The sequence below is a fragment of the Fringilla coelebs genome (genome assembly GCF_963513975.1).
Source record: "Fringilla coelebs genome assembly, chromosome: Z".
NCBI classification, from domain to species: domain Eukaryota; kingdom Metazoa; phylum Chordata; class Aves; order Passeriformes; family Fringillidae; genus Fringilla; species Fringilla coelebs.
This window is the reverse complement of record NC_140031.1, coordinates 12,997,965-13,024,105: the sequence shown is the minus strand read 5'-3', so window position 1 is coordinate 13,024,105 and position 26,141 is coordinate 12,997,965. Positions and strand designations below refer to the sequence as shown.

Genomic DNA, 26,141 nt, shown 5'->3' with positions numbered 1-26,141 from the left:
TGGGACAAAAAAGAGTCTTGCATCTTACTACCCATTATGTAACAGAAGGGAAATGAGTGCCACAATCTAAGTATGAACACCTGTGATGCCTCTTCTATTGGAGACATGATGCCTCCAATACTTAAAAACCCTTGCTTCTCTTAATGAGTGTTTCATTATAAAATCACTAAAGTGATGTTTTCTAAAGTAGTTACATATTTTGTTTAAAGAAGATTCTCTGGAAACCAAACTGCCCTAGTAAGACATGGTAATCCAAAAAAAAAGATAAATTTTGTGATGTCATTAATTACATTATTGGTTCACTCTCTGTTGATTCTCATATAATTCACAAGACATTCCTTCCAACTGAAATAAGGAGCTGACTTGCTTGTTTCTCTCTGTTTCTGTAACACCAGTTCAAGCTACAAATCCCAGAAAAAAGCCACACACTCATCAGATCATGTAGCCCCTAGGTCGGTGCTACTTCTCCTTTCCCTGAGTCTAGGCCAGGGATGGCCAAGATCCCATGTCACTTCATCCCATGGCCAAGATCCAAGATCCCATGTCACTTCATCTACTACATTACTTTAATGTGTGAGTAAAAGAAAAGCTCTAAAACTTTTGGTCTACTAGCTTAGAAAGACAGTCTGCAAATTATAGCAATGCCTGAAGCACTTCTATTATTGCTGGCAAAATATAAGGAACTCATTAGTGCTTAGAGCAAATGGATTCTTGATAATGCCATCTCTCCTGAACTGTCCTCCATGGTTACATTCATTGGTGAATTACAAACTAGCTTTATACTTGAAAAAAACCCCCAATATTACGAAGCCTTGTTTTGCTTACCTGGGAGAGTCTCCCACAAACTCCACTGACTCCAGATTTTTGATGTTTCTGCCTTGCTCCTGATCCTCACAGCATGTGACATACACTCCAAAGGTATGTCTGAATCCCATGTCCAGTGAAGAGGCTTTCCCAATTTATCAAGTGTGACATTTTGAAACTCCTACAAACAAAAGCAGTAAGGGAAAGTATTGAAAACACAGCAATGTGAAGATTTGGAAATACAATCAAAAGCAGTGGGAAAGCTCAAAGGGGAAAAATGCTTTTGAAAATGAATGTCTGAAACTCTACTGGCTACATGTGATCTCACACTAAGTAACTAGTTGACTAATCAGATCTGCACTAGCAGTAGTGCAGTGACTGATGCGCTGACACACAGGGAGTGAGACCCTACTTCTCATGACATGGATTTGCTCTCAGAGACTCTCTGTAGGTTGTCTCCGCTATTAGGATGCCTACAAATGCATCCTAATGCTCTGGATTACATATCCCTGTGGTGGAGTCACCATCCCTAGAGTGATTTAAAAGATGTGCAGATTCAGCATTTACAGATGTGGTTTAGTGTGGACTTGGTAGGGCTGGGTTAACAGCTGGACTCAATGACCACATAGATTTTTTCCAACCTATGACATTCTATCATTCTACATGTTTTAGTAGAATGATAGATTCTCAGAATTCTCAACATATAGATCTGTGCTACTAGTATGATTTGTGCCAAAGCCCTGACTCACACTGAGCAGTAGAGAACTTCTCTCCAATACTGCTTTCCATTGGCAACACCTGCACTTTCATATTACCACTGCTCTGAGAAAAACTTAGCCATCAGTTCAAAATCTAATTTCTCAGTTATAGCCCTGAGGAATGTCACCACTGCTCTAGAAGTTATATAGGCTGTCCACACTTCGGTATGAGCAGACTCACAGAGCTTCTTTATTGGTACACGTACTTCAGAAAAACACAGAAGAAAATATATTCCTGTATGGTAGTGACATTCAAAGTAACTTGTCATGTTTATTACAAAAAACAGAACAGACTACATTCCTGGATTTGAAACACTTTTACTTCCTTCCAACAAGTTAATAAGAATTTGGTGAAGGACACTTCACAAAACCCAAAACTTAAGTTTGTAGCTATTATGGCCCCAATTACTGACTTCGGGGTTAGATCTACTCATTGGGCTAAAAATCCTATCCAGCATATCAAAGTGGTAAAAATCTTCAGAACTACATAGAGCTCATTTGCAGTGAACATGTGGTTCTTCAGAGACAAAACACCACCAGCTAGGGTGATCAAAGTAAACTGTAATTTATAACAATGCCTATTTTATTTTATTGATCCCTGATTTCAGAAAAATAAGACCTTGTCCATTTTATGTACTTTCTGACAAAGAGCAACTCTAAATGAGCTAGAGCAGTTTTTCAGTTTAACTAAATTCTCAATTTTCTTTGGAGACTGTTCCCGTACAGAAGTCACAAGCAGAAAAACATCCAGAACAGGCCTACACCTATTATTTGAGTGATCTCCTCTTCACAAAATGTTGCTGGTTTAGATGCTAAGGAAAAATATCAGGAGAGGGACTTTACAAAGAGACATCACTACATCTTCCATCATTGTAAATGACTATAAACTTCCTTTCTAAGTACACTTACTGTCCACACAGCTTCATTGGTTCGACGGACTTGTATCTCAAAAGATATTGCCAGCTCAGCATCATGTGCTGACTTGTCAACATCCCATTCCACCAGCAGCTGCTGAAGATCCAAATCCTTGGAAACACTAAGGTACGTTACTGGAAACACATCCGATTCTAGGAGAAAAAAAAGGGCACAAAAATATTACTGTCTAGCTAAGTTACAAAGCAGATCTGAAAAAAGAGGGGTCAGAGGTAGTTAGGTTTCACACCAGATGGTTCTGAAGGAAAAAACGAAAGTGATCAGGACCTATGCTGATGATGAAAAAAATAAAAGATAACTCTTCTTCTTAAGGAATCAGCAGGCTAAAATGAATTTTCTGAATCTATTCAATAGCTCCCCACCACGATATTTGGTATGCTGTTTAATTTCTTTATGCTCTCAATTTACAAGCTGTTTTATGGGAATACAGACCCATCCCTAGATAATCTTACGAAGAAGAACAACATAATGTATTAAGAAGGACTAAATCCCAAAAAATCTCAAACCCCAGCAAGCCTTCATAGCATTAGAGCAGAAACTCTGGGCTCTGACTTAATACAGACTAAAGGAGTTCACGCAAAACTGTTATTTTAACAGAATAGGATAAGGGTTTCCCTCCAGTAGCTATCTTAGATCATAGTCTCGTATTAAGTGCATTCCTAGTTGCTCTACACAGAGCTTAGGTCATGGCCATGGAGTCTTCTACTGGAATTAGACACTTAGTTCTAATGGCACTTGCATACTTTTCTCAGTCTGGATTTAATTCCAGACCATGACATGATAAAGCAAAGTTTAAAAGTCAGACTGAAATCCCTTTTGGTATTGAGAAATAAAAGGCCCTGCAAGATTGTTCCGTGGAAAACTACCAATAACCCTGTAAGTGGTTCCTCTTTTCAGATTATTCCTTTGTTGGAAGGGATTGGAAGAGATTAAATATAGCACTCACTGATTTGTCATTTCTCTACTTCCTGAAAACTAAACAAACATAAACCTCCCTGGTTGTTAATGAAGCCAGGGAGCAGAAACGACTGAATAACTAGGCTTCTTTTGCCACAGATGCTTTCCAAGGTGGTTCTGCTTGTTGCAAAAGGACAAGGTCAGAATGTTTATCCTAACCAAGACACAGAAAAGAGACATAAAAATAGCTACACCTTTTAATAAAATAGAACTCATTCTGCGCATTCCTGCCACATTACAGCCAGAATCATCAGGGACACGATACATTGCATGACCTCAGCAGCCCCCTTTTACAAAACTGCCACCTCCACTCCTGTCTCCCAGAGACACTTCACCCACTGAACTACCTGAAACTTTCACCATGCACTAGCATTTTCACTAGCAGAAACACAAGCATTCAGAAGATTTAGACTGAGAATCTACATTTTGATAGATGCTTCTGGCAGCCCTCATGTATCCAAATCCTTCTGCAATTTATCCTGTAGTATCTGCATTACCTTAACCTCTCTGCAGCAGCTTTCCAACACAGGGATTTTTACATTAGGAGAAGAGAATGAAAGGCTCAAGAAAAGCAGCAGTTATAACAATCTCTGGTCAATCAAAGGAAGCAAATAAAACTTTATAAGCATATTTCTTTATTATGAGAACACAGACACTGACACAACTTTGTTGTTTATATAAGCCCAGACTATAATTAAAGAATAAATGGAGGAAAGAAAGTACAAAGTTAATAAAAACTGCTGGAAGAAAGGATTCTCTTTTAGCAAATCATCCAAAAACTCTGCTGGGATATTTTTAATCTACTCCATTTCGAAGGGTACTAAAAGTCAGAGAAAAATGAAAACCATATGCTTTCCATCTAGAGAAAACTACTGGTATGGGCATCTTCAGATAAGCTTGGAGCAGAAATCAAGTTTAACTGTCCAAACACATGGTCGTAGAACTAGGACTGTGGTAACTTCAAGGATTTTGGAGAAAGAAATATATGCAACACACCTTCTTTAAAGTCTCACTGCAGTCTTAATATATAATTACCAGGAAATGATTAACACATAAATTTATGTGAAAGCAGAATTGACAGCCTTATTGTCTCTGCAAGGTAAGTGCAAAATGTTTCACATGCAGAAATAAAACTTCCTTTTTGGCTATGGTAATGACACGGTATTATCTGCTGCTTCACAGCTGCCTTAGAAAAACGATGGGCATCAGTTTTATACAGCCATAAGGAAACCCAGCACCTATGACAATTACTGCCTGAAACTGAATAAACAAGGTGTAAAGCTTGGGGGTAAATTTCACTGAATGATGACAAAGCATCAATTTTAGGTTTTACCGGAAAAAAGAAATATTATTATTAGCTTCACTGCCAACAACTGACTAGGCAAGGAGCCAGAACAACCAAAACAACACAGTGATTCACAGACTTAACTCTGGAAGTGTAGTATCACTTTATTTTGAGAAAATAGGAAAAAGCACACTTCATTTCCCCACATTTCTCAGACTTATACCATCAAAACAAGATAAACACTGTTAAAATCCAACTTATGCTAAAGAATTGACTGTAATGTTGTTTGTCTCCAGTATTCTGGTCAACCTTAATTGTACATTCATCATCTGTTTACCTCAAGCACCGTGTACCAAACTTCTTGGGGGATCTCATTTCATACACACAAGCTGATCTAGAACTCTGGATCTTGTTGTTGTCTATTGTTTTTTTCTGTCTGCACTGCTGAAGCAACAGAGGAAGAAAGGAATTGGGGGAAGGAAAGGACCCTGCCAGTCTCTCACAGAAATTCAATGGCACAAAGTAAGAGTCCTGGGAAAGAAAATAAACAGACCTGAAAGAAAAGCCTGCCAGCAGGTAGAAACTCCTTTCTTTTTCAAGATACAACATTAACAGAAACTTCTGCATATCTTCTGAATTTCCCTATCCTCTTTCCGCTTTTTTTCTAGCAAATTGTAATTGCAAGTGCCACTGCTATGCCTGTTGCATTGATGATGAGCCTGCATATCTTCTCTGCATCTGTTTCTTTTTGTCCAAATGAAAATATCCTCCCTTTTCTTGCCATAAAGAATACTTCCACCTGCCACAGCTTGATAAAAGAACTGCTAAGGTCTTATTATTTTCTATTTTTTCTCCATCTGTACAAGTGCCCCTCCACTATCTCTCTTCAGCTAGACAACATATCACTTCACACCCCACACTATTTTGTTTTTTTTCAGAATCTGGCATAAGACAGTCTAGATCATCAGTTGGAGCTTATACACAGTACTAAAAAATAGAAGAAACAATATAGTTAAGGATATATCCAAAATGTTAATGATCACCAACTTACAATGTAGGTATTAAGGAAATTTGTAGTGCAGTTTTCACATGCGGGAGTATTTGCAGCATTTACAGTTAACAATATTGTCTCCTAGCAAAATTAAGTGATCAAGGTGTCTTAAGACTTGTTTTAACTTGCAAGCTAACTCAAGACTATGTGAATACTTATGATTAACAACAGACACTAATTTTATTCCTGTAAAATTGCATGTGAAAACAAGTGACCAAGTTACTGTAATGAAGTAACTGTTTGGACTTGCCTGCATTACAAAGTTTTGCTATTCTAAGAGCCCTAGTAATAAGTCTCAAAACTGAGACTTGGGTGAGTGGTGTGTGAACACATGAATTTCAAGGCTGAAGAGACAAAATGTCTGAAAGAGATATACTACCCCTTCAGTATGATAATAAATATATCTTAAAAACCCCAAACATCTCTCCTCCCTCTTCACCAACTTAAAAAAAGACAATAAAATTTCCATAATGCAGACTAGAACCTTGTAAGGTCTGCTTTCTTAGTGCTGGTCACAAAAAGGTCAATTAAGAATTTTCTTTTTTCTTTAAATGGAGACATACTCATATGCTATTGCTAGCAGCAAGTACACAAGAATTATTTTTTGCCTTAAAATACACAGCCTTTTGAAAAGTTATCATTATATTCAAGTTTTTCCCCTTAAAATATGCATATTTGCTTTTTATATTTGTATTGGATAAGTATGTGAAGAGTAAAAAATAAAAATCTGGTCCTGGAATCTTGTGGCACAATCAGAAAAGAGTCAACAGAAATGCTAAAATTTTCAGAAATGAGACAACAAAAGAAAGGAAAGCAATAAAAAGCCATTAAAGTTGTCTAAGAGGAAATAAATTATTTGAAGATGACAGTACAGATCATAGGAGAAACAAGAGGAGAAAATAAATAAATACACTTTGGCTTCATATCATTGCAAGTTGTTGATTCAACAGGTAATTTTGCATAACAGGGTTACAAAAGGTAATAATGAATGTCGCTCCATCACCTTACCAAAGAGAATAATTTCATTAAACGTGTGACAAGTCGCTTGACCAGACATTCACAAATCAGCAAGTTGAAAGTGTCAGTTGCTGTAGATTGCTTTCAAATAAAAAAATCAAACATTCAGACATTTACCTTGCCGTGAGTATGTAGTGTGGCACGTCCTCAGGGGGAGCAGTACTGCCAGAATCATGAAGTGATTCATCATTTGTCTGCCTTTTCCTGCATAAGACTTAACAGCACAGAAAACATTCTTATTTATTTCTTTCAGGAGAAATGCAAAATGCCAAACAATAGTCCAGATAATATTACTATATTTAAGAATGAATAAATAAAAACCCAATCACACAGACTCCAGGAAGCTTAAAAGAAATTCAGGAAGAACACACAAAGGAAGATAAGGAATGAAAAAAGTAAACCTCTTGTTTTTCAGACCTAGTTACAGAAAAGTAGCATTATATTCAAAAAGTTCAGATGAGTCCAAACAAAAAAATCACACAATATCTTTAAAGTTTTTTATCCACTTATTTCAAATAAATATTGAAGTAGAAGTCTGTCCTAATATATTTTGGCTGTCTTCCTGCACAAGTAAGAAGATACGTATCCTAACAAGGGTAAAAGAGTATTAAAGGTGCGAAATACCTTGTGATTTCTCAGCAATCCTACAGTCTGACTGATGAATCCAGCAGACTCCTCTGTCAGCACCCAGGACACTATATATACAGGGCTTTAGTTAGACTGGAGCTGAAACACACATATCAAGTCTTATCCAGTTCCATTCCCAGATGGACTGCCATCTCAAGAAACTAAGAGCTCTATTTGCATTCCATTTACAGCTTTGACACTCATGCTCTGCCAAGATGAAACTCTTGGACTTGCACACCCCAGTTCTGAAGGACTGATTGTACGTTAGATTTCAGAAGACATGAGTCACTTGCAAATTCCTCCATGCTGAAGGGAAAGCTAAACATCAGGCTCAGAATGGTTAAAGCTCTCAGGCACAGAGGGTACAAGGAGTACAAACAACAGGAACAGGACAATGGATACAGCTATCTTTAACATGAAACTTGTACATTTTACATTTCTGAAGCTGTGCAGAATACTGATAGTCTTCTATCACTACTTCCATAACAGATGTTGCAATTGCTTAGCAGGAGATAAGCAAAATGACCAGTCCCCACTAAAGCTAAGAACAGAACATCTACAGATTTCAGAAAGGCCAGGAATTCACTATGGAATTTATTTCTAGCAGAAAACTTCTGATTTAATGTCTCAGAGCTGCAGACTCTTAAGTCTAATAAGTTTAATTAAATTAAATGGTTTTGAGAAGCTCTGAATTCCTCCAAAGGATAAAAACAAAGACTTCAATTTTTTTAAATGTGTTTCTAAAGGTCAAATGAATACTGTAGAACAGTCCTGCATGCAGCACTGCAACCCAGGGATCAATGCACACAGCAAGCACCCTTGCTGCAGTGTGCCCAAACTTCTTATGAGGTCAAATGCTTCACATGCAGGCTCCCATATTTACCAGGTGAGTGATGTCTTGCCTAATGCATAAGCTTCTTCAGTCTTCCTGCCACTAAACAAATATTCTCAGAAGAATTTATGTAACGCTACGATCACCATGTATGAGGAATCTAAGTATTTTTGAGAGGCTAGACTAAATTCACATTAGATTATGCCAAAAACTGATTTAGGGAAATCTCTTTTTTTTTTTTTTAGATTTTCCAAGTATTTTTTTAGTCTCTAAAAGTGAAAATAATTGGTTATATATTGTCCGGAATAAAGAAGACAATATGGAGAATAGAGTGGTAAGTAAATGATACAAAAAAACTTTCCCAAGGCAGATCATGATAAAATTTCTAGTAACTCCTTCAGCAGATTGCTGTTTTTCTAGTTATTTGAAATTATATTAAGATACAAAGCCAAATCTTACAAACCTCTTTCCCACCCCAGGAAAAATGTGAAACTAAATCTGTTTTCTAAGTCAAAGGATGCAACTCTCTGCTCTAAGACAGGTCAGTTAGGTTCAGCAGCATATCTCCTGACTTAATTATATCAGCATGATGAAAATCTGACCCTGCAAGACTCCTAATTTTGAAAGTATCTTTGCGGTTGGACACACAAACTTTGCCCCATTGGTTATGAATCATTTAAATCCAATATTAAAAACAGTGGGAAGGTACTGTGGAATATTAACATATTAGACTTCTTGTTTAAGTTACTTCCTATTTGGAAAATAACTCCAAACTTTTTAATGCTCTTAAGAACCATTCTCAACTATTGTCATGAAACCAACATCTAATTTAACTATCTAGCTCAAATAATTTACATCACCATTCACTAATGCCACAGCCTAGTTCACTTTTATTGATGCAAAAGCCTTATGCTACTATAGTGTAATATAATAAATGATTACCAAAATACAATAATATTTTGGACAGTGACAATGGTTTTCACTATTTGGTATGTTAGTAATCTAGTTTAATGGTGCATAATAAATGAATTTTGCTAATATGTTTTCATGAGAAAAGTCCTAGAATTCTCTAACAAAAGAGAATATGAATAATTTTAAATAAATGAAACACTAGTTGAGAAAAAAGAAATAGGGTCCCTAATGTAAGAGCAATATTTTGAATTAAATCCTCTTTATTCAGAAACATCTGCCTATGACTAACAAATTAATCACACATAATAATTACCACCTACAAATGTCAAGCACTTATACTGTATTATCAATAATTAAGTACTTTTGTAAAATCATAATTTATATGTCTGTGTCTTGTCTTGGCTACAGTTCTCCAAAATACATTACCATTTTAATAATAATAAAAAAAAAAAGTAACAGCAGCAAAACGATGGTAATAGATTAACAACATCCTTGCCAAAAGTGCAAATAGAACAACAAAGGGAATGAAGATGCGTAGCCAGAAAAGGGGAGATGATGAGTAGCAAGTTGAAGTCAGTTTGGCACAAAATGATCTGTCAGGACTACAGAAGTTAGCTGAGTAACAAATCTTTCATTTTCAGTGTACATACTCTCCATTCTTATTAAAACTCAAATTCTCTGGGGGAAATAAAGCAGACTTGCTTGGTTTTGTCAGGCTGCAGGCTAAAACACTGGTTGTTTTTTGTTGTGTGGCTTTTTTTTTTTTAATCATAACTTCATAGTCTAATTATAATTGCCCTGTTGGAAAAATATAACCAGGGATGTGACAAAACTTATACAGAAGGATCTGGGACTCCCTTGCCCATCTTGAAATTAATCAGCACTGATAGATACTTCAATAGAGCATAATTATTTTGGAGACACGGCAATTGAAATAATATTCAGCAGCTATAGGAATTGTTCAGATTAAACACAATTAAAGAGGAGTCACTCAAGAAGAGGAGGCAGCACAGGAGTAAATTACCTTTGAAAAAATGAAATTTCCTTAAGTAGGTGGTCTGTGAATATTTTAAATAAATATCTCCAGGTAGATGATTTCTCCTTCAGAGCTAAAGGCTGGTTACACACTCCCCAAAGTCCTGTCCAAGCCAAAGTTTTTGGGATGCCATGCATGAAATTAAAAAGAAATTCTCATTATTTACCATATTCTTGTATCAATTATAATATTATAATTATTATAATGTTATATGTTTATCTTATTATTTTAAGATTAACATTTCATCAAACACCACCTCAAAGTCACTGAAGCACCAAAATTCAATTGACTTGGAGTTGGAGCTATACAGTGCACACACTGTTGCAGCACCTGGAACTTGTGTGTCTCACGAAAAGAAGCCCCTGCTATGAACATCTAGTCAAAGCTGACTGCAGGGTTAATCTGTTTTGTAGCAATCTTGCAAGGCACATATTTCAAATCGTACTTAATACAACTTTGTTTCCTCAGTGCTGTTTGCTTTGCTTATTTAAAACAGCTGCCAGGCACAAGCCAAATCCTTAAATGAACCTGAGCATGTACACAGGCTGAGAAAATAAATGTTTTCAGTTGCAGAACTGAATCTATCTATCTAAATACTTAATCTATTTCATGGAGAGTACCTAGATATTAGATATGGATACCAGCTCATGAACACTATGGGCTGAACAAGTTTTTCTAAAGCAGACATGGAAGAAGACTGTCAATGAGGTAAATCAAGTAATAATACATAACACTGTTCATCCTATGTTGTTATTCCCTCTACTTCATAAACTACTAGAATCACAGTCCAAGTTTCTACCACTGAACACAACCTTGATACCATAAGTGACGTCTGACTGCCAAAGTCTAATGAACTCTATCCACAGCCTACAAAGAGGCACCCCTAGAGAGTAAGCAGAGCACAGGCAGGCTAACTAAGCCTCCTGACAAGGTTTTTTGTCTCCTAAATAAAGAGATAACTACATCACTGTCAAAAGGAGCTGGAAGTCCCTAAGTCAATGATTTGTACAAAGACCCTACATCACTGAGCACCTCTGCTCTCCTAATTTCTGCAATTCCCAACAGATCCCTTGTAAAAACAACAGTGCAGAGTTGACATCCAACTAGGCAGTTTCCTTCAAACAGGAAGGACTGTCAAGTCCACCAGAAGCTATGGAGTGTTGGTAAAGTAGTGTCTCTTAAAACATTACAGCTAAATAGATGGAATGAACACTGAAACAAAAATCACAGTTTATATAGAAAATTGAGAATTTGATTGTCAACAATCCTGAATGTTAAAAATAAAATATCTGAGATACCACATTCTAAAGTGGATGAATCTTTCCTTTAGTCCTTGTACTTGATTTTTTTCTCCCAAGCAATTTTAAAGGTGGTTTCAATTACACTTAGTACACAAAATACATCTGTGTATTAGACACTGAAAGCTCCTAATAAGCCTTTGTAATTTAATGGCTAAGCAACAAATTTAAAAGGCTACATAAGAAAGAAAGTAATTTCTATAATTAAGGTCTGATACACATGTAATGATTTGACCACTGAGGGGTAGTTTTATATCCTGTGTTTTGATAAACAGAAAGCTCTTTGATGCATGATGTTGCTTTTCTTAAAAGCTCTGCCAAAACAGAAAAACATGAGTTTCATGGTCCCACGAAGACAAGAATCCAAACAAAAAAGCAGTTGAAATAGGGAGGAAATGGGATCTAAAACAATAAAGCAATTAACGAACTTGGTAAAACTACTCTTGCCCCATCAGAAAAAAAATGTCAGCAATGTAGAGAATTGTAGAGAAGCTAATTATCAAGCATTATCTACTTGTAATTCTGCTAGGATCTATATCGTGCTGGAGTTTGGTCCACGCATGCAAAATTCAAATAAAAGGAGAGGCAAAAAGGTTATGCCAAAAAACCAGCCAAACTCCAAAAACTTCAGGTACCACACTAGAATTTACGTTTCTAGTTTACTCAAACTGCCTTGAGATCAAGCAATGGATTTCAGCTGCTGAAAAGAAAATGGGAGCAACAAGGTTTCTCTTGTGTATTGTTAGATTTAAAGATGTGGGCTCACATTTCTGAGCAAGCCAACACCTTCTTGAAGCAGTGACCACAGGTGATGTTGAAACTAAACATGAATCACCTCTGGCAGGTGCAGCATCCTCATCCCACGAGGTATTTTACCCACTACTCACCTAGGTAATTTTTGCTCCAGTGAAATCAGCAGCTTTTATGCTGTAGCTAAGCAGTGGCATCCTGAAAGCAGAGGAGACATGAAGCGCCCTAAATTCATCGGTATGCGACGATGCTGGTTCCCAGAGGACGGAGATGCTGAGGTGTTGCTCCAGCCCTCCCGCACCGCCGTACCGAAGGGTGCCTGCCAGACATGGGAGAACAAGCGAGCAAAGGGCGGAGAGGGCAACAGAAGTGCTAAAATTCAAAGTGAAAACTCCACAGCGCTCTTCAAAACAAGTGCCGGAGTGGAGAGGTGGGTGTTCCTCAGCGGGGCACACAGGGCTCCCCTCAGCGAGGACGGACGGGAGAGGAGAAGGGGGTCACGGAAGGAGCGGGGAGCTGCAGTGACGGGGACACACCGGCATCACTCACCTGCAGCCGCCGGCAGCTCCCTCACGGCCGCGACAGCGGGATCCCCGCACGTCGGAACGCGCCGGCCCCCCGGACAGTGCCGGGAAGCGGCTCGGCCGCCCCTCCCCGGGCAGGGCGGCGACTCCTCCCACCTCGAAGAGCCGGGTGAGCCGCTTCTCGGAACTTTCTCCCCCGCTCCAGGAAGCGCGGGCCGTTCCCGTGGCTGCGTTCCCAAAGACGGATCACGGGCCGCCCCCTCCTTGAGGCGCCTCAGGGCCGCAGGGCCCGGGGTGAGCCGAGCAGGGACAGGGGGACGGGCAGGGGTAGCCCGAGAGGGACAGAGAATGGACACGTCCCGGCCTGCCCAGTCCCCAGCGGGCAGGAGTGATGTCCCCCAGCCGCCCTCACCTCTGGGGCCCGGGCCCCAGGGTGCCTGTGTCTCCGGGAGCAGGGACGGGCGCTCTGGCCGGCAGGGCGGACGGGGTGAGGAGGTGCCAGGCAGCGGGGCTCGGGGCCAGGCCGTAACCCGTCTGGTGCGGTGCCACGTTGCCGCTGTCTGACAGAAATTACTTACAGAAACCGCGTCAGCTAAGGCTGCGGCTCACAAAGCGAACTGTTCACTCCCAAAAAATCACAAAAAAACATGGGAGGGAGACCGGGAGTTGACCGTGTTTCTGTTGTGGGTCCCATTATGACTGACCTCATTTAGCCAAAAGCTGCCGGGCTACATTTTCTGGTGTAGCCGTGAGAAAGTTTTGTTTAACCTTGTTGCTCATCCCTTCCAGGACGTTCATGGTGAAGGGTTTTTTTTCAGTATGTAGCACTTCGTCATAAAAGGGGTCTTCTGTCTCTTCTTGAAGCTTGGTTGCTTTTCATCAGGAGGATGTGATCTGCAAAGTTTTCAGCCTTATAGGCTATCTTATTTTTTTACCTCATGATAAATTGTTTGCCTTTTTTTTTTGTACTAGCATAGCATTGCCAACATTCACTTTCTTGTGGTCCACTTCAGCGCCTTGATCCTTTTCTTCTGAACTGCTGTCTAGACATTTGTTCCCTGCCTCATTGTATTTCAGGGATGTCTCATACTTCCCTCTGCCAAGTAACATCCTGTTCCTTAGTCAGGAGTTCCATTTTCTTATGATGCTTTTGCTTTTTAGTCAAGCAAATAATTTCTAGTCAAAGGATAGTTTTATTCTTCACAACTGTATTCTGAATAGTTGCATCTATTTCTTCCACACCATTCATGTGCATGTTTTGTGAGTCATATAAACTGAACTTTTCACAGAGGGTCACTCATTTTTCGTTGCCTGCCTGTGGTCTGGAGACATCGCAGCTGGACATTTGCTGTTGTTTCAGAATTCAGACCTGACATAAAAGGTCATCTAACTGCTAAGTTTTACTGAAAATGCAGATCACAGATGTCTACAGTTAGATGCCAAAATTTTAGCTTTTATCTTTTTCTTATGTTTGTTAACAAGTCTGCAATATGCTAGTAAGTTCTTTCTTCTAATGTTTCTAGACAGCATAATCAATAAAGCTTTCTGGAAATTTATCAATTGCCTATTTAAAATAGATTTTTAATTATATACAATAAATAAAATGTGGGGTAGAAAATTTTTGCACATACTATATTAAAGATAATAACTCATTTTTATGCTTTGAGCACTCTCATCTGTGTCTGAAAATATTTATTCTTTTAGGTCTCTAATGGAGACTCCTTTTAAAATATATCAATATATTTAATGAATCATTTCAACCCTGCTGTGGCAGAGGTTGAAAAATTCTCTATTGCCTCTATGTTTGGGTAGCAGCAACAGTCTCTGATTATGCTTTTACTGATCCACATGATCCATAAGTTCCATAATGAACAATGTATTAGCTTATCCTGTGAATGCTTCTTTAAGAACATATGAATTCACTGCTATTTAGAAATAATGCTCAAGATACTAATTAGAACCAAAAAGACCCTAAGAGTTATTGAATAATGTCTGTAATGAATTCCATACCTGGTCAGAAAGTGTTTCAAAAAGCAAGTTGTCAAGTTCCGGATATTTGAGCAGGAAAAACTGAAATACAAAGAGAAGAGCGAAGGTAAATCCCCAAAACAGCCTGGAAGCTCAATGTGTCAAGTGTCACGGAATCTAGAGAATTTAAAATCCCAAGTTAGGTACCAAACTTCTCTATATACACCAGCTTATAGCAATGTAGTTTGGAAAGACCTAGAAGGCATCCAATCCAACCTGGCACCCTCTGTGTCTGTAAGAGCAGTCTGAGTTTCACCTCACTTTCCTGGGTGTTTGGTTGGCTGCGTACATATATCCAAAGCCCACCTCTGGCACGACACACCCTGCTGGACCTTGATCCGGATTGCTATGAAAGTCTGTCATCTGTAGAGGTTTCGAGAGTAGGGCTGTGGACATGAGACTGTTGATGTTCAAGGATTTCAGAGCAAAAGTACCAGCATGAAAAGGTGTAAAATCACAAAGGTAAACATAACCTGGGGAAGCCTGATCAAGCTGGACAGTCAGCTGGGAACTAGCTGTGAGCCCTTGTTGTAAGTGTTAAAGGAAGACTGCAAGTTAGAAATGCTGGAATTCCTCTCCAGACAGCTGCGGGAACTTACCCTTACCCTTTTGGCTCATGCCTGCCTGCTCAGGAAAGACTTCTTGAGTAGTTTAATATGAATGGTGAGTGTGTAGTTATGCTTTGTCTAGTAGCTCATTAAACTCTAGCTAGCTCTTCTCTCTGTTAGCCAATAACTAACTCCTTTATTTTCAATTATGTGTGTTCTTGCAGAGTATCTGTGCCTGGCTGAAATACCTAACCAAGTGTGAGAAATGTACTCAACTCAACTCCTTAACCTAACTAAGGGTAGCTATTGCAGGCTCCAAAGAAGGAGAAGACCTAGGGCATTACCAGGGCAAGAACTTCTCTAGTTCCAGCCCATTCTATAAAAATATGAAAAAGGTGAGCATTGATGCATATGAGCTTGGCTCGCTGATCATGTAAATAACACATGAATAGCAAGTAGCTTTTCTAGGACTCACTTACCAAGGAACAAAGAAAGTTGTGGGTGCAAGGAATCTCACACATACGCTTCCCATTCTCTCCTAAGCTGCTGTTTGCATGGGATCTCCCCTTGAGCAGGAGCACCTCTTGAGTTTGCTCTTCAAAGCAGAGCGACATCCCACCAAAAACAGATGCTCAGTAACTGACAGATACCATGCATAATCTGGTATTAAAATGCAGGAAGATTTTTGTATTGATAGCTTTGAATAATTTTTATATCCTTTGTGCAATAATACAGTGAACCTTGCCATTGATGCTGTAAAAGTTGCACTTTTACTACATATCTCAATAAACTCACTTTTGCTGATACCTTTGTGGTGGTAGCTCTTTATTTTTCATATTTGAGTGTCAGTTGCTCCTGAAATAAAATATTTTCTCTTTTATATGTCAAGTGTTTGTAGGTTCTTGGCATCAAAAACTAATTTTTTCTCTGTTGAGGTCTGTGTTACACAATGTTCTTGTAATGCTACATAACTTACTTGCATAATTTGCAAAATCTACCACTGAAGTTAGTATATTAATAATTTCTACCCATATATTACACATTGTAGTAAATCTGCCCCTTATGAGTAATAAAAAGGTAATTTTCTTATTTCTCCACCCTTCAGGAAGAAAGCAAGCCTTGGAACAATGCTATCTATGTTAACAGGACCATTTCAAAGGAAAACAAAAAAAAATCTGCAAACGTATGGTACAAAAGACAGTTCCCTTTGTCAGGCACTGAATCAAAGACTTGAAACAAGAAAAATTTAATGTTAGTTTAATGTTCCTCATTAACCAGTGTAATGAAAGACTTTGCTGTGTTGTTTAAAGTAAAGCAAAAATATTTGTATATGAAGAGTTTCTGATTTCAGTTAGTTAGTAATCATTTGCATGAGCTTCTGTGCAGTTTAGTAGAGGTGTTGATTCTCTTATTAAAATCTAGTAATTTGTATGAAAAATCCAAAGTTTTTTTAGTTGCAAATTAAAATTCAAAATGCTGTGAAAGAGGTCATCTTCAGCACCAAAGCAGGTTGAATCCCATCTGATTCTCAAGTTTTTTTCTTAAAGTCTCCCGTTCCCAGAAGTTCTGCTGCCTTCAAGGACAGCTTCTGACTCAGACCTCACTATAGTGATAAAAAGTTCTCTTTTTCGGAAAGGCTTAGTAGGTCTTTATACTCACTGCTCTCTGCCTGCAAACTAATAGAGACCAAGTTATTATTTCCTGTTCTGCAGCAGCCTTTGAAGCATTGAAGATTAATAATAGGACCCCCTCAGGCCTCTCTAGGTTAAACAAATGAAATTCTTTCCATGATTTACAGAATGTTGATTGTGTTCCTTGCTATTCACATGTCTCTTGAGTCCAGTTTCAAAGAAGAATTGATGGACACAGCACTTCTTTTAACAGGAGCCTTATTAACACTGTATTTACTCACAGGTGACACTTCTATTCCTACCTGTCTCTATGTTTGCTGTTTCCTCAGAAGCAAAATATTGTTTATTTAAGACCTACCTGTAATGTTCCGTAAGTCACAGATCATTTTTGTCTTGCCAACTCTTTCCTTGTTTAATTATTTCTGCTTAACACTACAATATTGTTCTTTCCCTTTTGACACACCATTTCTTTAACTTATCAAGATCCATTTGAATCTTAATCCTGTTTTCTGATATGATTGTGATCCCTCATATCTTCACGTCATTTGGAAATCCTAGGCATCTTCTGTTTTATCAGACAGATTGTTGGCTGTGTACAGCCCAGACAGGTGTTTTGAACTCCACTAGTGTTTCATTTTAGCTGCAAGCCACTACTAATTGCTTTCTGACTGCACAGTGGCAACTTCCAAACCCAAAGTAAAGCAAATCACTGTTTTCCATAAACAGTGTTCTTCATACATGATTTCATTCCTACCCAGGAACAATTTCTGTTTAGTCAGAAGTTGAAGAAATGCTCTACAGAGTGAAAGAGTTCAGAGAAAAGTTACTGAGCTGAACTGCACTGAACAATTTCAGATGTGTATTTTAGAGCATCCAGAATGCTAAGAGGTTTTCATAAATATTCATGGAGTTTCTCTGGAAGTAATTTTGGTCATTTCATAGCTGCAGAGGAGCTGTTGAAACTGTACAGCCATGTTGCATAGGCGCAGTACTCTTATTTCTTAATAGGCTCTCAGCTTGAAGTCAAGCTAGGATTCTTCAGTGCCAATCTGAATTGTCTCACAAAATGTAGGAGGCAGGAATAGTCTAATTGTTTGCACTTGTTTAGTAGGTGAATCCTGAGTGCCATACACAGATAAGGTTTGAGCTTTTAATAGGCATTTCCATTGTGGTTGTGGTAGGGCAGTGTAAAGGGCAAAGCCTGATCTTGTATCAGATTGCAGTTTGTTGTACACAAACTTGTGTGGTTGCAGCAACAGTCTCTCCTTCAGGCATACCTCTTTGATCAAGTAATAATTGTAGTTCCTGACAAGAGATGGTGCACGTGTTATATATGTATTATCTGATATGATCTTAACTAATAAGTAACAAGTGTAGGCTTGTTCTAAAGAATTCAAATCACAGTAGCATAAATAAGTTATGGGGTTAATGAAGAGGAAATTATCAATTATTTGCCTTTAAATAATAATTGCCCAACAATTCCTATTGTAATTGATTACTATTTAGATGAAAAAGCAGTGACATTTAGGAAGTAACGACATTTGAACTAATAAATAATGTCAAGTGTCTTTATCTATATACATGGTTCATATTGTGCTAAATTATGTCAGGTACGCTTTTTTTCACAAAGTCCAGTTTTGCAGTGAACACTGAGATACATGAAGTTCACAGATTCTGTAGAACCTCTGCATTTTATTTTCTCCCAAATGTCAAGTGGAAGGTCTGCAGCTTTGTTATGCTGAAATATTAAACCCAGCTCAAAAACTTAAAAAAAAAAAAAAAATCACTATAATCTTATTTTGTCCTTCATCCACAATGTCATATAAGCCAAATTTATGTACCTCAATTTAATAGCAGTCTCTAATCTTGCCTGCCTAACTTACTTGGAAAATAAAGCTATGAAAATTTTGTAGTGTTATTAAAAATGCAGCTGGGTTCAACAGTGCAAGATAATAGATTCGTTAATAACAAATAACTACTTACATCATTTAGGCACTTATTTACCACTGAGATTGTTTGTGGTTTAGAGAACAGCACCTTCCAAGAATCTTTAAAAGTCCTAAGTTCTCCTTTGAGTAGATAAATTGCAGCCTAATCATGTCCCATAACTATTCTGTCTCACTGGATTGGATGAGGCACAAGTAGCCTGTCTCTTCTGGTCACATGCTTCTGTGTCTTTCTGAAGAGTTGACAGCTTTAAATGGAGGGCAGTGGCTGTATCCATTTACACTACTGTTAAATCTCTGCCTTTAGTCATTCCTTGGGGTCATTCCAAGCATGTATTTGAACTTCTTCCAGCCGAAGAGGGAATTGAATCCTTCTCTTTACTTTCAGGTTGAGTACTCTGGTCAGTAGGCTATTATAAAAGGACTGTGTGCCTTCGCATTTTAAGAGCGGGCCTCAACATCTTCACCTGGAGGATAAGTATATGCAACATGCAATAGTCATACCCTGAGAATGAGCTTCCTGGGAATCCCCACACCTACCTTTTGACCCCAAAAGCATTTTTGCAGGCTGCATGCTCCTCACTGCAACGATTCTGTACACATGAAGTCTAGATGCTCAAGGAATTTGAGTGTAGAGATGCCAAATGTATTCATACTTTCAGGCTAATGGTTAGCTAGATAGGATTCCAGGTGGCAAATTAGCTCCTGCCTAAGAGCCTCGATATGTAATTGTGTAGTTTCCTGGCTCATCAGAAATATGCATTCTCTGGGGCCCAAACTTGAGACAATTCAGTCTTATTTTCAGATCAGTTTTCCTTGGGAGAAGCTCTCTGCTACCATCTTGTGGTAGTGTAGCGGAAGAGACATCAAAAGCAACCATTCTCGGTTCACATCGGAGTCAAGGGTTAGAACTCATTCCGTTCTCGGACTAGTAAAGCATGGACAGAATGATGTAACATTTCAGGAAAAAAGAGTAAGCAGCACGGTGTGATAGAACAAAATAGCTGCCCGCTTTTGTATATTGAGGCTGTGTGCTCAAATATGGTTTATGCATACTCGTTTTGTTATTTGTAGGGTTTGTAGGGTTTTTTTCTGTGAGATAATTTGCTAGGATGGAAAAGGAGTACAGTATTTCTCTCTGTGGGATCAGAATATTATTTATAGCAGTAGTAGGGCTACTTGATGACCCTTATGGTTACATTAGACAGCACTTATTCAGGACATTTATACAGTACATTTCATATCAGTGTCCAGAAAAAAACTGCATTTTTTGACTGGGTAATGGAGGTGGGCATATTCAGAAGGAGGGGAAGAAGGTCCTCTGTAGAATTTTGTCTGTTCTTTGGACCCTCACACTGTTGTGTGTGGCACAACAGGTCTGCCTGGTATCTGATGGAGAAATCATACCAGTGTTCAAACAGTAATGGTTTCAGATGCAAATCCAGCATTCCATTTGGAGATAACAGCTAGCAGGAGATGACACAAAGGCACTTATCTTCTAAAATCCCTCTGGTGGCACAGATTTCTGAGTTCTGGGACACCGCAATCCACTGTCAAAATGTGATAGAATACAGGCGACAGCTGAGACTGAGGCAAAGTTCTGTTTTCCACAGGGTGAGTGTAGAAAGTGAGGCTTGCTACAACAAAATGGTTGTTTACATAGATGCTCCACTCTCTCCAATTAATACTATGCTATTCTAATTCATAACACAGTTATTTGCTTTGCACACAGTTTCAAGGTATGTCTATCGTAGACCACATTGAAATATCCTAATTAGTTGAATGGGCTGAAATGGAATGGGCTGCTGCAAGTAGATGGTTTCAGGCTTCTTAGCTAGCTATTTAAAATGAGCCGGGGGATTTCCAATCAAGCATTGGCAACAGTGGGACAGCTCTAAACAAGTGTTCGGTTTTCCATTAAATATGACTACTAGAAACTTCTAAGTCACTTGGACTGGATTTTAAGAAAACAAACAAGCCTGCAAGAAACAACTGAGTTTTTCAACTGAATGAATGACTGACAGTAGCATCTTGAAATGGTAGAGCTACCTTTATATGCCTGCTTGTCAGTACACAGTAGTCAATAAAACTAGTTGGAAAAGGACTTTTTAAGCCTATTGGTGATGCAAATGGAAAAAAAATGTTTGTTTTGTTCCATGTTTTGGCTTTGAATTGCTGTATTCAACATTCTTATTCCTGAAAGTCTTGTTCAGTAGAGTCTGTGGAAAGTAGAGTCATGCTCCAAAAGACAAGGTAGGCTTTCTCAGATGTAACTCAGGATACCTCAGCAACAACTGGGATATTTTCTTTATACATTGTTGAAACATCTTGGATGCATTTTTCAGAAAAATAAAAAGAGCTGGGTGTTGTGTGGATTTGCCAGAAGTAGAAATTCAAATTCCCACCACTGAGAATTAATTAGTTGTCTTTTTCCCCTGTTCCCCAAAATGTAGAGTCTGGCTTAGGATGTGTGACATTTAAAGAAATTGGAGGGCAGAAATTGGAAAGCAGAAATCTTGTCATTTTGAGTACATGCCTAGATTTAAATTATACACCATAAATAATGTTATTGCTTGTTTAAACTTGGCTGTGTATTTAGTGAATGAATAGGTGATTAATCAATTACAAATTAATAATAAATTCACAAGAGAAGATGGTATAGTGTGAATGCACAAATAATATATAAAAGGCTGGCTCTATTATTTAGCGAAAATTGCAGCTTTGATTCCTTGGATGCTTAGGCTCAGTGGATTGATGAAATTTAGTGCAGTGTTTCCTCATCTGCCACACTGAGTAAAAGAATCTGTGGTGAGGCAAGTGTTGTGTTGTGTTGCACAGTGCACTTAGGCTGAGGAAGTCCAGCTTGTGGAGGCATTGGAAGCACATCCTGGATTAGTGGACTGAGAGCACCAAGCAGTCATTCCTGAGTGTGGGATGGCAGGAGTTGGGAGCGCCGTGGCTGATAGTGCGGTTAATGACAATTCAGTGGGGAGGAGGCAGACTCGGCAAGGAGCTGCCCAAAGAATATGTCATTAGAGCTGCTTAGGGACGCGCTCTCAAGTGTTGTCCGTGCATCAGGGGATTGTGGGCATTCCGACAGCAGCTACTCCAGTCCTAAAAGTGGTATCAGCAAGCCTCTGCTGGAGACGGAACTTTGTCGTGGTATAACCAGAGTCAGAGCTAAGCACCACGCAGCCGCTCACTCCCCCCTCTCCCGGTGGAATGGGAGGGAGAATCAAAACTAAAATTTGTAGGTTGAGGTAAGGAAAGTTTAGTAATTGAAACGTAAATTGAAAAGTAAAAAGTAAAATATATGAATTATAGTAAATAAAAAAGGGAAAAAACAAAACTCAAGCAAAACCAATTGATGCACATTAGAGTTACTCACCTCCTTCTGATCAATGCCAGACCCAGTCCTTGCACCCTGATCAGCCCTGCCTCCCGGCAAGTCCCCAGTTTATATACTGGAGATGATGTTCTATGCTGTGGAATATCTCTCTGACCAATCCAGGTCACCTGTTTTGGATGTGCTCCCTCCTAGCTTTTTTTATGTATGCTGGCAGAGTATGAGACACAAAAAAAGAGTCATTGAATTAGGAAAAACACTTGGCAGAAATCAAAATGTTAGTGTGTTATCAATATGATTCTCATATTGATGAGAATCCAAAACACAGCATTGTACCAGCTATGGAGAAGAAATTAACTGTATCCCAGACAAAAAATTCTGTTTTCTTCACATTGCTTCCCTGAGAAAAAGAATTGCTGCAAGCCAGTGGCTTTTCTGGTGACATAGAGGGTGTTTGCATAGGGAGTAGGTCCCACACAGAGTTACAGTCATGCAGCTTAGCAGTATGATGGTTTTTTCTCCAATGACTTATGTGTAGGGGTTTGCAGATCATGTCTTTTTCTAAAAGGGTAGCTTTTCTGATTTAGCTATAAAGCCTTTAGAGATGAGAAGCACAAGCTGCAAAATACCACTGTCACACTAGGGTGTTTTACCCACGGAAGTATTCCACTGCATACTCAGTGTATTTAAATCCACTTCTTGATTGATACACATGGTTCCACGGCAACAGATTCCAGGGGGAAATGTCCTCCAGACAAGGCTAGATGGCGCAGTAGGTCAATGCATTTAAATGTGAACGTCCTCAAATTCCTGTAAATTTCCACAGCCTCGTATGTTTATAGACATATTGGTGCATTGATTAATGTGAAAGAATCTCATTACCTTTTGTGGCTTTTCTGAGTCATTATTTTCCATACTCATCCAAGTAAAAGTCCTTAGAGGAGAAGCTTCCATGGTACTTTCTGGACTAAACAACATAAATACTTTCCTCATTTTTTGTACCTTGCCTTCCAAGCAGAAGTATAGTTGAAGTCAAACAGAGTCTGGCTGCTTCTAATTTGAGAAAATTAGAGTTTATTTCATTCTTACTGCCCTCTTGAATACCGCAGTAGTGTGTTTATAGATATTTTGTATACCAATAAACCACTGTCTCCAAATACTTACCAAACATTAAAGAAATCTTCAGTGTCAGCTGTTTCCTCTATGGAAAAGGAAATATTTTTGAAAATACATTATTAGTGTGCCCTCAGTACTTCTTCTGTCTACCATGAAAAAGAAAGCTGAGTCTAGTAGTGAAAAATTTCTGTTTTGCTTTGAAAACCTCAGGAGAACTAACCAGACAGTTTTGTGAAGCTACTTTGTGAGCATTAAGTGGAATATTTTTTGGTTGCCAAATAGGTTGTAGCAAACTACCAGTTTCTCAGATAGAGAATATTGTTTACATAAAAAGTTCAAGATAAGTGTCCATCTCATGCATTGTTATTTACAGGAGATAACTAAGTCATGATTAGTGAGTTATTTATATTATTTAGAAAAGTTCAGGAGAAGAGTTATTAATATTTGAGCAACAGTATGTGGCATTTTAAATAACCCCTATTATCAAAAAGGTTGAGGGTAACAGTCAGATGGTTAATGTACTGAGCATTTAGCATCTGCTCCTTTGAGGTGTCAAGTGCCTTTGCAAAACACTGAGTGCACTCAAATTGCATTAAAATAATGAGGGAACTCACTTCCTTACAGGAGATTCTCAGCCATTGGCAGGATAAAGCTATTATCATGTGGGTTGTAATGGATAGTAGGAAAAAGCCATTTCCTTCTTTAATTTTTATTTTATTTCATTTTTTTATGTGTATGAAGCTTTCTATTCCTGAAATGGCTTGTGGAAGTTACAAATGCTCTGTAAACACCAGTGTGAAAGCTGAGTGCCTGCGAGCAAAGTATCTTCTATCTGCTCTGAGACGCGCGGTAAGCACGAAAGCTGAAGACGACAGAGGGAAATTGAAGAGAGCAAGAGGCCACGAAAACCTTTATGTGGTAGATTTTAAGTCCTTCCCTGCAATCTGCTTCCACAGCGTAGTGTGCAGCTCCAGACATCTCTGTGCGATGTGGCCACTCCTTTGTGTGCGGACACATGGTGGGAGCTCTCTGCTGCCAGCCTCTGCCCCGAGATAGAAATGCAGTGGCTCAACAACCTAACTGCACAAATCCCAGGAATCTCAGCACACCATTCATCAGCATTCACAGCTCATATTCCTGACTTTTTCCAGGATAATCTGCTTGTCCTGTCATGTGGTTGAGGACCATGCTGGTTTAGATCCACTTTTTGAGGGTTTCGATGCTTAGAATAGCTGTGCCAGCTGCTTGTGGTATTTTCAATGGCTACAACACTGATTTTGGAAGGTTTAGACTAGAAGGAAAGTAACATCTGTATTCCACAGATGTGGAAAGTGACAGCAACTGAAAGAATCTGTGAAGATTTAATGAAGTGTGAACCAAGGTAATGCTGCTTTAGAACAGCAAATACCTTCTACTTAAGTAGGAGCATTTCTATTGCGGCAGTGTCCATACATTTCATACAGTGTAATCATAAGAGATACATGCAGAACTCTGCAGGACTAAATACTCTGGAGTTTGAGTGACCCCTGGTGAAAGAGCCAGCAATAGTTGAGTGTTTAAATTATTGAGGAAATTCTCTTGTGAAGCCTCCATCTCTTCTGTGCCAGGTCCTACACAAATATTGGACAAAATGAATGTAAATTTCAAATAGTTGAGGAATGTTTATATGCAGAGAGGGAACCACAAAGAAACAATATTTTTTATGTGATAAGTAGTGATAGCAGGACTATACAATACTCCAGCTATGGTTGAAATTTTGGTGACTTTATGATATTGAGTGTGAAGTTGCTCTGGGGAAGCAAACAGACAACATGAGTTTCTCAAGCTATTGAAGTACGCAATCCATTCTAAGTCTTTGTCCTGTCACCAGTGCTGGGGTGGAACAGGCTGCTGAGTATTCTCAGCACTTCTCTGTGGGAGAAAGTAAGCCAGCAAGGGTTTCTGAAGCTGTCACTGTGAGACAATGCTAGAACCCAGCTTAGCTCCAAACCACAGAGAGAATTGTGGCTCCCTGTAGCAGGGAGCTACTGCCATATTTTTAAGACAGTATTCTTGCTCTGCTCAGATCTCAGAGGGATATGGTGAGTGCCTTGTGATTCCTAGCCCTCTGGGTTAAGAGTCAGCAAGAGTGTCTGTGCTTGGGTTAGTTCATGAAAGGCCTTGAAAGACAAGGAAGGGAAGTCAGAGAAGTGAGACTGAAAGGAAGATAACCAGTCAAAATGCTGGCAATAATATACTGGACAGATATGAGCAGGTCAATCTGCACAAGGCCAGAGAGGAAATTTTCTTAGGTGCTGACATGAGACTCAGCAGTCTTTTTAGAGGAGTTTTAGTTCTTCTATCTGTGTAGATAGAAGAGCCTAAGCTGTAGAAATGTTATGTAGGAATGATGCATAGAATTTAGATCTAACCTGTCAGTAAAGACAAGGGAGGGTGTAGTCAATGATAATTCCCAGGTTATTGACTTGAGAGACTAAGTGATGTTATCTCAGAAAATGAGAGGGGGGGATATGTAGTAGATTTATGAGAAGGTTGAGTGCCATCAATTTACCAGCAAAAGGTTTAAGATTGGAAAAAAATTATGAGTAATGTGGGGAAGTAAATATCAATACAAAGAACTGGATAAATTATTAGTATTTCTGGGAATATTTTCTTCTGCCGAATGGGCTGCACAGCAATCATATTGGGTAAATGGGGTTAGTTCATTCTATATCTATGCTAGGAATTGTTCTTTGTATTCCG

General features: G+C 38.8%; 1 protein-coding gene across 8 annotated transcripts in view; it reads right to left on the bottom strand.

The window, feature by feature from the left end:
* The window catches only part of LOC311165509 (oncostatin-M-specific receptor subunit beta-like), a 31,210-nt gene extending 18,178 nt beyond the window's left edge, over nt 1-13,032 (bottom strand). For 2 of the 8 annotated variants that reach the window (XM_084225553.1, XM_084225554.1), the window contains exons 1-7: nt 12,810-13,032; nt 12,398-12,579; nt 10,201-10,315; nt 7,430-7,531; nt 6,923-7,019; nt 2,472-2,629; nt 826-985 (exon numbers count right to left, since the gene is read on the bottom strand). In XM_084225553.1, coding sequence (XP_084081679.1) covers nt 826-985; nt 2,472-2,629; nt 6,923-6,995 — 391 coding nt within the window. In that variant the 5' untranslated portion in view covers nt 6,996-7,019; nt 7,430-7,531; nt 10,201-10,315; nt 12,398-12,579; nt 12,810-13,032. The remainder of the gene's footprint in view (nt 1-825; nt 986-2,471; nt 2,630-6,922; nt 7,020-7,429; nt 7,532-10,200; nt 10,316-12,397; nt 12,580-12,809) is intronic. The other 6 variants (XM_084225547.1, XM_084225548.1, XM_084225550.1 and 3 more) reach the window with 6 other exon arrangements.
* Between the last annotated feature and the right edge of the window lie 13,109 nt (nt 13,033-26,141).